This window comes from Enhydra lutris, unplaced genomic scaffold, assembly GCF_002288905.1.
Source record: "Enhydra lutris kenyoni isolate GAN:26980312 unplaced genomic scaffold, ASM228890v2 scaffoldscaffold23, whole genome shotgun sequence".
In the NCBI taxonomy this organism is placed as follows: domain Eukaryota; kingdom Metazoa; phylum Chordata; class Mammalia; order Carnivora; family Mustelidae; genus Enhydra; species Enhydra lutris.
In genome coordinates this window covers 3974191-3984903 of record NW_019154107.1, presented here as the reverse complement: position 1 = coordinate 3984903, position 10713 = coordinate 3974191, and the positions used below count along the sequence as shown (strand labels likewise).

Genomic DNA, 10713 nt, shown 5'->3' with positions numbered 1-10713 from the left:
GTCCCACATAGGGCTCCTTGCTCATCAGGGAGCCTGCTTCTCCCTCTGCCTCTGCCTGCCATTCTGTCTGCCTGTGCTTGCTCTCTCTCCCTCTCTCTCTCTGACAAATAAATAAATAAAATCTTTTAAAAAAAATCCCTATTTCTGAATTCTCTCTCAAAAAAAAAAAAGAAACATGGTTACACACACACACACACATCAGAAACCTAGCAAGGCAGGCATTCTGCATGAATATAGTCTGAGCTGAATCCTGAGTAACATACTCATTCCTATTCACCACTACTGTGTCCCAGACACCAAGTTCCAGAGGCAATTTCCTCTCATCATTGCACTTGCCCTGGCTTTTGCTGATACCTAGCCAGCTTTATTTCTGTATGTTATTTAATGTTATTGCCTGTGAGGGTATCTGATCTTGGAACCCCTGGCTTTCAGCTTGACCAAGACCTTTGCAACTTCAAGGCACTGAATGCCTTTAAATTGTAAACTCCTCTCCATCCAGCCTATGAGCCAATGAGAAGCAAGATTCCCAGGTGCTAACTGCAGAGAAGCATCTGGAATTTATCTCCTTTATGCTGGTACACCAGGGAACCTGAAACACCCTCACCAAGTAGCAGCCTGACTCCAACTCCAAATCCTGGTTCCCAAGCCATGAATCCTGGTATTGTTTGGTCCTTCTCCCCTGATATTAGAGCCCCCCATGAAACCCAGTTGGTCAGGGACCGATGATCCTGCCCTCCCAAACCTGGCTATGAGCACGATCTCACCCAGGGACTAAGTCCCCAGCACACCGAGCTCAACAGATCCCTCTTCAAGTCTTTAAATGGGCGCTATCCAATATGGTAACTGCACGTCCAAAATGGTAGCCACAGTGGCAAAGGAACACTTGAAACGTGGCTAATCTGAAGTGAGCTATCCTGTAAGTACAAAATAGACATGAAATTTCAAAGATTTAGCTTGAAATAAAGCATACAAACTCTCACATTAATAATTTTTATATTTATGACTTGTTGAAATGATAGCATTTTGAACATACTTAGTTGAACAAAATATATTAATTTCACCTGTTTCCTTTTACTTTTTTTTTAAGATTTTATTTACTTATTTAACAGAGAGTGAGCAAGCAAGCACAAGTAGGCAGAGCAGCAGGCAGAGGGAGAGGAGAAGTGGGCTCCATGGGGAGCCCGATGTGGAACTCAATCCCAGGGCCCTGGGATCACGACCTGAGCCAAAGGCAGACCCTTAACCAACTGAAGCACCCAGGTGCCCCTTCCTTTTACTTTTTTAATGAGGCTGCTAGAAAATGTAAAATTACATGCATGGCTTATGTTCAAGTTCTTTTGGATAGTGCCACTCTAGGTAACAAAGACAACTAGAGTTCTGCAACTGCTCTCACTCCACTGGCCTGGCCTACAGCCAGTCCCACATGGGTTAAGGCCCTACCCCGGTATCAAAAACCACAAGAGTCTTCCATATGCATCTTTAGGGGGCTTTGCATTGAAGAACTCTCCTTTTTTACATGCTATTCCCTCCCATTTCTAATTAAATCTGTAAAACTCCTGTAGTTATGTGTAAGTAAAATAGTATGAACGTATATTTGTGTCTGTGTGTGTTCATGTGTGCACGTGCGCACATGTGCTCACATGCACACCTGCCTATGGGAAGTGGAAAAGAAAGAGCAACTTTGAATTGTGTGTTTTCCCCAGTGAAAAGGAAGAGATCCCTGGTTGATGGGGGGGCTTACTCCTCTACAAAGGAAACCTCAAAGGGAACTACTCTCTCCTTTCCTCTATAACAAACAACGCCAAGCAGAGGTAGTTGGGTCAAATCCGCCATTAAGAGACTATACAAAGAAAAAAAGAGAGAGAGAGAGAGAGACTATAGAAAGGGTTACTGAGGAGAAGCAGGAAGCCCTTTGGAAGAACCTAAATACCAGTTGTCAAAGGAAAACTAATCAGTTCGTGGGAGAAAAAATAACAAGAGGCCTGGAGACCCCTATCCAGGGTTTGACAAAGTCCTTTTAAACCAATCTGAACAAGGAAGTTTTTCAATGGTTTGAAAAAACTGAAGCAATTACTCGCACTAAAGCAACAGGCTTTGGTAAACAAAGTACTGGTGTCCCAGTCAACAGCCTACCCCGCTCACACGAATCGCCAGGGTTGGGCTTCTGGTGGAAACTGTTTGCAAGAAAATGAGTGCTGCAAAGGCCTTGCTACTCCAGGTGTGGTCCCAGGATCAGCAGCATCAGCACCACTTGGGAACTTGTTATGCAAGTTCTTGGTGCTAACCCAGATCTAAGTTAAAAAGATCCTTCGTAAAATGCAGTGCGATTTTGCATTTTTACAAGAAGAGCCTCATTTGATTTGTGTATACATTCAAGTCTGACAAGCACCTGAAATTTAACCTTCTGAATGTACTCATCTGCTTAGCAATTTTTTTGTAAATAAAACAACGGCAGCCTTCCTTCGGAGTTAGAGTCTCTGGAATTTGTCCCACTGGGGATCTTTCTGGTTTTCTTTTTCTTTGGGCTGTAGTTAATAATACAGAATGTTTTTCAAGTAAATCAGTGGTTCCAGGTGGTTCTTGGATGAGAGCCCTGTAGCAAGGCTATAAAAAGTCAGATATTTCTCTTATAAGTTTCCACCTTAAGTATTCCCTGAGGCAAATAGCTTCAGCTTAAGGGAGGAAAACAATTTTATGTAAAATAGATGATTATCTGTGTAACTATCCCACTACTTCCAAGTCCCATGTATATCAAAATAAGGGGAGGGGGAACTGCCAAAATCAACTTTATTTTAGAATATTACACCCTAACACATGAAAAGGGGACTTTCACACCAAAACTGAGAAAAACAAATTAATCCACATACCTTTCATATTGCTTAAAATTCTTCTACTGCCAAAAAAAACCACACACACACAAAAAAAAAAACCTTCTGCTATGCCTTAATTGTTTTTATATCCTTCCCAAAGCTTATCATGTTACCACTGTGATTATCTGATAAATTCTCAATCCATTTACTCTAAGCAAAGAGTGAAAAAAAACACGCAATAGGAATATTGAGCATTCTGAAATAAGACATTAATTCTCCAGTGGAATTATTTGCAAGAAGGGGAATTGCAGGTTCAAATACAGTCTCAAGCTTGGCAGAAAATTCCCCGAAGCATAAAAAAAGGTGGGGGGGGGGACCCAGGTAAATATACTTAGATTTAAGGTATTCCAGCAAAAACTTCAGCAAATACATAGTTATGTGTTACCTACTGTAGGGGCCAAGGTCTAACTGCCCCAAGATGGGCCACCTTGGCAAGATTATTTTGAGTCAAAAGCAAACAAAACCCAGCAAATTCAGGAAAAGTTCCTTACCTCCCCCTCAGCTGCCTACATTTACACTGGTAAGCCGAGCCTGTGCCTGAGGAAGAGAGCTATTAACAGAGATTCCTCTGTACCTAAGTAATCTATGGGCATAGCAGGGCCAGCTCGTTTTTCCAAACGTCTTCTCTCACCTTCCTGCAAATGGTCTTCTTCCCCTTTGTATCCTCACACCTGCCCCTTTCTCCCAAGCTCAGGAGCTCATGTAAGCTTCATGGTGCCAGTCTTTAAAATTTCATGTCTGTGTGGATTCTCTATATGCACAAAGCTAAATTTGGTTTTGTCCTGTTGATCCGTCTCATGTCAATTTGATTCTTTGTCCAGCCAAAAGGACCCTGAGGGAGCCTAGGTGGCTCAGTTGGTTAATCGTAGGACTCTTGATGTTGGCGCAGGTCATGATCTCAAGGTCATGAGATCAAGCCCTGCTTTGGGCTCCCTGCTCAATGTGGAGTCTGCTTGAGATTCTCTCTTTCTCCCTCTGCCCCTTCCCCTGCTTATGTGCACACATGCACTCTCTCTTTCAAATAAATAAAATCTTCAAAAAAAAAAAAGGACTTTGAAGGGTATAGGAAATTCTTCCTCCCCCACAGTATTAACACATAAAACCAAACAGTTCATACTATGTAGCAGCGCATAATACCAATTACTTGAATTATCGTGATGTAACAGACTTTACATGTTTGCCTTTAAAATCAGTGATTGTTGAGCACCCGCATCCAAGCTGCTCATATATTCTCATCTGAATGACTACAACAGATCATTATTAGCGAAATATACCTAGAATATATCTCTTGGGCATACTGATTATTTGGGACGGATTATTTTTGAGAAGTTACAGACACAGGGAACCCTATCAAAACAGAGTCAAAGCTACCCTTTTGTGAGAGAAATTAACATTTAGGAGGGAAATCTCCCTTACAAGGGTGTCTTCCTCCCTGTATCAGGAAAAGGAGGATGACTCTCATCTCTAGAAACTCTGATCAATGGAGAAGAGCATGGACTTAAAACTGCATAATAACCTTATCTTTTGTCTACTGTGCTTTTCCTGGTAACCTCCCAACACTGGCCTGCCCACCCCTGTGCCCCCGTATTCTCATCTGCTTTTTCCTTAGCTGGGGATGGTAATTAAGGTGGTGGCCTGGACCACTTCTGGGAGTTCCTCGGTTTTTCTGAGTCTCTCCCTTGTATACAGGAGGTATATGCCTTATTAAACTTGTTTGGTTTTCTCTTGTTAATCTGTCTTTTTACCACAGTGGGATCTCAAGAACCTGGAAGGGTAGAGGGGGATTATTTTTCCTGCCCTATATTAGTTAATTATGTCTAGATATTTTGCTTCATGACATTCATAAACCATAATTCATCACAAAGAAAATAACACACCAAAAAATCCCCACCGTGGCTAAATCCAAGTTCCTAATTCAAAATACACTCTCTCCTCCCATGCAGCAGAAACAAATGAAGAACACACTGTGAGGGTGAGGAGTCTTTCCATTCATGACCTTCAACCTCATCTACACCATTACTGCCTCCGGGTAACCATGTTTCCTCAGTTTACTCACTCTCCCACTCCCCTGGACAACTATTTCACACCTTCTCTCTCTTCCAACCTTGAACCCCAACCTCTGTCCTCAAGCCAAGATTCATACCTACTGCCTCCTGGACATCTTCATAACTGCAAGTCTGATAACCTGTCAAGTTCAACATGGCCACAACTAACTTCCTGATCCCTCCCAAACCCAAATCTGGTTTCCACAGCATTCCTCTTCTCAGTTAACAGCAACTTCATGCTTCCACTGAAATCAGACTCAAAGCTCTCAGTCTCAGATCCCTCACTCAATCTGTCAGCAAATTATGTTGGTTCTACTTCAGAATCCAACCCCTTTTCACAACTTCGACTGCTACCAACTGGTCCAAGCTACCATCATCTCTCACCTGGTCCCTCCAATGGTCTTGTTTTGTTTTGTTTTAAGTAGGCTCCACACCCAGCATGGAGTGCAGTGCAGGGCTTGAACTCACAACCCTGAGATCAAGACCCGAGCTGAGATCAAGAGCTGGATGCTTAACTGACTAAACGCCCCAGGTGCCCCTTTCGTTCAACAGTCTTCCAATTAGTCTCCCTGATTCTGTCCTTGACTCCCTCCAGTCTCTTCTCAACACAGCAGCATGGTGATCCTTTCAACATAAGTCAGGTCACATCAAGCCTCCTCTCAAAAGCCCACATTAGCTCCCTACTGCACTCAGGATAAAAATCCACAATGGCCCATAAGACCTTACAAAATGCCGCCATCTCTATTATTGCTCTGAATGCAGCACCTACTTCTTACACTTACTCACTCCGTTCCAGCCACATGGGCCTCCCTGCTATTGTTTGAGTGCTCCAGCCCCATCCCAGCCATAGGACTTTTTGCACTAGCTATTCCTTCAGTCTGGAACACTCTTCCCCCAGATAGCTGCCGTATCTAATTCTCTCACATCCTTCAAATCTTTGCCAAATGTCATCCTCACAGTGAAGCTTTCCTTGACCACCCTAATGAATCCTATAACCTGCCCCAAACACCCTCACCTTATAGCATTCCCAATTCCTTTATACCTTGATCTCCTTTTTTCTTTTTTCCAGGGTCCTTACTATCTTGCATACTTGTCTGTATGTTGACAGACAACATACTTGTCTGTCCCCCCACCCAAGAGAATGTCAAGTCAATGAGGTCAGGGACCTTTTTTCCTATTCTCGGCCGTTTCCCAGGTGCCTGGAACAGTGCCTGGCATATAACAGGTGTTCAACAAGTATTTGTTGAGTAAATTAATGAAACTAAACCTCATGTTTTATTAGCAAATAGAGCTGGCTGGGCCATTAATGCCATTATGGCAACTACAAATTACCACAGATCATAGGTACAGGAAAGCTCATTACATTGCTCACTCCATTTTTGTATATGCTTAAGGAATTCCCAAAATAAAAGGATTTCTTTTTAGGTTAACAACAAAAAATAGACACACAGTATTGTCTCTGAAATAAATGTCACACCTCTGAAGTTTCCAGAACATAGCATAAGTAGAAAAAAAACCCTTGCATTTTATTTCTATTTCTAAACCATTTAATAGTTATTAAATATATTACAAATCTCTTTGTCTCAGGGTCTCCAGCTTCCTCATCTCTAAAACAAAGAGGCTCTACCTTTTGTAATTACAAAGTCCAATATCTATTCATAAAATTTTCTAGGCCCTCTTTGTTCCTAAGCATCGACTTTACAAATTTAACTTCTACAGGAGAAATTCAGACACTGGTGACATAACATCATGCTTCTTTTCTCACTTCTAAGTTGTCTTAACTTTCAAAACTATATTCTAGGTTTGAATTTGTAGTTAATGTTGTACTGCAGGAATTTCTCTCTGAAGCTGAACTATTATTCTATCTAGGTTCATCACTCTCAGAGCTGCTATGGGCCTGCTGGCCATGCCCACATCTGACCCGGCAGACTGCCATGGCTCTTACCAGTGGGGGAGCAGAACTTACCATCTCCTTTTTGTCTTCCTGGAAGTGCACATCCACAAACATTTTCCCAACAACATAAGGGAGGGCACTTTCGATAAAGTTTACACATTTGTCCCATTGAGGCAATAGAGTTGTGGTTCCCTGAATTACCTGTGGGAGACAATTGATCCAGATTGAGGTTCACTTGGATGAAACCTATGACTGAAAAAAAATTCACACAGCCTGAGGCAAACAGGCTACAAAACATCGCACACCCCAACCCATATACATGGTCTCATGGTGAAGCTGACAGTGAAATCAGACGAAGAAATAAATTCTGCTTGTTCCTAGTTAGACTTAAAACTGAATGAAAATATTTTGATGGTAGAAAATAATGTATTTATCCTTTCCTTTCAATTTTCCCCATTAAATGAAGGATTAGGAGAATGGCACAGTTTTTTTCAGTTAGCAGGGAAATGAGTGGATGCTGTACCATCCAAGTGTCTAGACAGCCTTTAATAGCTATTGGTAGGGGCGCCTGGGTGGCTCAGTGGGTTAAGCCTCTGCCTTCACCTTGGGTCATGATCTCAGGGTCCTGGGATCGAGCCCCACATCGGGCTCTCTGCTCAGCGGGGAGGCTGCTCCCCCCGCCCTGCCTGCCTCTCTGCCTACTTGTGATCTCTATCAAACAAATAAATAAAATCTTTAAAAAAAATAGCTATTGGTAACTGAAGTTCCACTAGGAAAGGTCTAGTATCAATGGGTGATCAAAGTTCCTGCCCGGCGAGGGTTTCCTTCCTCTGGGTAGTACACTCACAAGTCCAAGAACAACAGAGCCCATGTGAACGACCCAAGAGGCATATTTAGCAAAGGACACACCCATAACAAATTAAAAAGAAAAAAAAAAGATGAAAATGTTCTTCCCATCTGTCCCAATTAAGCCATTATAGGAAAACATTTACAAACAAGTGAGGGGGTTCCAAAGCAGGACTTGGAAGGCTCAAAGGTTTACTCTTGGTGATGAAAGCAAAGAAATAAATAGTGTTTAAAATGCCCTTGGAGGATGGAAGTTCAGCACTCAAAACGCAAACTGAAGGCAAGCGGCAAGGCAGGGAGGCCCTGAGCACGGTGGCCACGTGGCCTGTACCACGTTAGCCCCAGGCTGCGGGTGACTCGAGCTTAATGCTTAGATCCATCTCTCCGTCCTTCCCCCTGCTTTCTGGCAACACAACCCCTCACAGACAGAAGAGATCGATGTATTTTTTAAATCTCTAGAGAGGGAGATCCTACAACTGTCTTGGCAACTCCATGTTATATTTAGCTCTTTACACTGAAGAAACATCCCCTCCTCATACCCAACCCGCCGATTTTCACACACTACTTCTTACACCGTTCTCTCTTATTCTCTTCACAGTAGGGCTGAAAAGCAGGTGGGTACTATCTTTTACGTGATCCACAGGAGTTAAAAATACACATGCATATATATAAACATAAATATATATATATATATATATATATATAAAACATATGTATATATAGGCACATATAAAAATATATATTTATATATTTAAATAAAATCTACTTGTTTTGTAACTTAACCTTTTGATATGACCACAATACATATGGCTGTTTTATGGTGTTCTCTATAAAATTCAATAATCTAGTGACTTTGAGAGCCAAAATGTGTCCAAAATAACTGTGCTACTGCTCAATAGTAATGACCCACCAAAAATTCCTGTATTTACCTGTTTCTCTAATAACCGAAACATCTGTTAAATGAAAGCACTCTTATAAAATGTCATTCCCTTCTAGTTGAGAGAAAAATAAATTTAAAATACCTTTTAAAAGTCACACAATATTTAAAATGCAAAAAAAAAAAACAAACAGAAAACCATTAGGTCCTTAATAATGGGAAAATTACTCAGACAAAAGTTTGTGAAACAAAGGCAAAATAACACCTGTGTAAGTGAGGGAGTGAAGCGAAAATCAAAGAACCAAGTGAGGGGGGAAAGAAGCAAAATGTTTTGAGGCAGCTGAGCTGGGTTCCCCGGGGAGACTAGATTTAGGCCTCTTTGGCCTAGCAGCATTGGGATAAATTCAAAGACTGAATGAAAGTCAAGATAAAGACAAAATTCTACCCCTAAATTAAGATGAAACTTTATCATCTAATATGTGTATTATGCTTATTTTGAATATTTGTAATACTGAAAATGAAAAATAGTTACAAATATATCACTAAGATACATTTGAACTATAATTACAGTGACCCAGTTAAAAACACTGGGGAAAATGGGAATAGGTCGATAAGAGGGAGTGAAAACAAGATGTCAGTGCCAAATATTGCCCCAAATATCTTTATATGGCCTCATCAAAGTATAGCTTGAGTGTAGTTTATAGTACATAAGGTTTCACTTAATAAAAAGAAATAAATCAAAAAAAAAGAGTAGAGTTTTGCCTGCAAAACTCCCTCTGTCCCATCCCTAAAGATGATTTTTATTGGATTAGTCAATATACAGACTGTTCCAGCGTGTAAAGTTATCCAGTGATGTAACACTGCAATCTTCTTCAAACTTACCCGTGAGAATTCAAGCCACCTATACTGAAAGCGCCTGCTAAGGTTTGGAATTCTGGAATAAACCATCCTCCACACCAAATAGTTGGCAATGGTCCTGTTAGCAGAGAGAAATGTGCATTTATTACAATCAGGTTGATACCTGATACTCCACAGAACACCCTGGGGAAAACTGCTCGCCAAGCTCCATGGAGGGACCTCTGCTCATAGAAAACTGTAGAACTTGCACTTGAGAAATGATATAAGATGATACAGTGTCAATAAGCTCATTCAAAACTGGCTTGCTTTTCACCACTTAATACAGGGAGATGAAATGAAGATTCCAGCCCGAGGCCTTAAGCGTCAACATTTTGCTTTCCCTCTCAGGGCATGGAATTCCACTGTTGAGCCTAGACTTTTCTATCTAGAAACTGTCCATACACTGGAATTATTAGGTGACCTCAAAAATGCAGATGAATTCTTACTTTTGGGAACAAACATTAATATATTGGCCAATACCAATTATCTAGATTTGCACCTTGATTCTATACTTATATGAGCTTGAGTTTGTCACTTAAACTTGCTGATTTTATGTTTTCTTATCATACAACGAGGATGATCACTAACTTATAGGTTTACTGTGAGGTTCAAGTAAGTAATAGAACCCTTAATAAAGAGTAAATTCCAGATTTTTTATTGTCATTATTTCCAAACATATGAACAAGCCCATATACTCATGTAGTGCCCATAACAGGTATTTTTAAAAATCCATTACCTTTTGTTAACTGTTGCCTTTTTCTATAAGCAAAAGATGTCCTGACCTCAGAAGGATGTGTGATCTAATTTCTAACTCAATAGTGACGATGAATTTTTAATGACCCATCCCCTCGCAGTTGTGCCATTACCATGGTGGCTAATAATACACATTCCTGAGATGGCTCTTGGGTCATCCAGCCATGTTAGATCCATGTGACATGAAGATGGCATCTGGCCCATTAAGAAAAACCAACTCTCTTACCCTAAACCCCAGCAATCACACTACTGGGTATTTAACCTGAAGATACAAATATAGTGATCCAAAGGGGTATTAGCACCCGAATGTTTATAGTGGCAATGTCCACAATAGCCCAACTATGGAAAGAATCTAGATGTCCATCAACAGATGAATGGATGAAGATACATGTGATATGTGATAAAATATATATGATGGAATACTATGCAGCCATTAAAAGAAATGAAATCTTGCCTTTGCAACAACATGGATGGAACTAGAAGGTATGCTAAGCGAAATAAGTCAATCAGAAAAAGACAATTATCATATGA

At 40.8% G+C, this 10713-nt stretch overlaps 1 protein-coding gene across 2 annotated transcripts in view; it reads right to left on the bottom strand.

Moving 5' to 3' along the window:
- Positions 1-10713, bottom strand: part of LOC111150495 (phosphate regulating endopeptidase homolog X-linked) — a 204913-nt gene that overhangs the window by 128280 nt on the left and 65920 nt on the right. For both annotated transcript variants that reach the window (XM_022507971.1, XM_022507972.1), the window contains exons 10-11: positions 9415-9508; positions 6882-7010 (exon numbers count right to left, since the gene is read on the bottom strand). In XM_022507971.1, the coding sequence (XP_022363679.1) occupies positions 6882-7010; positions 9415-9508 (223 nt within the window). The remainder of the gene's footprint in view (positions 1-6881; positions 7011-9414; positions 9509-10713) is intronic.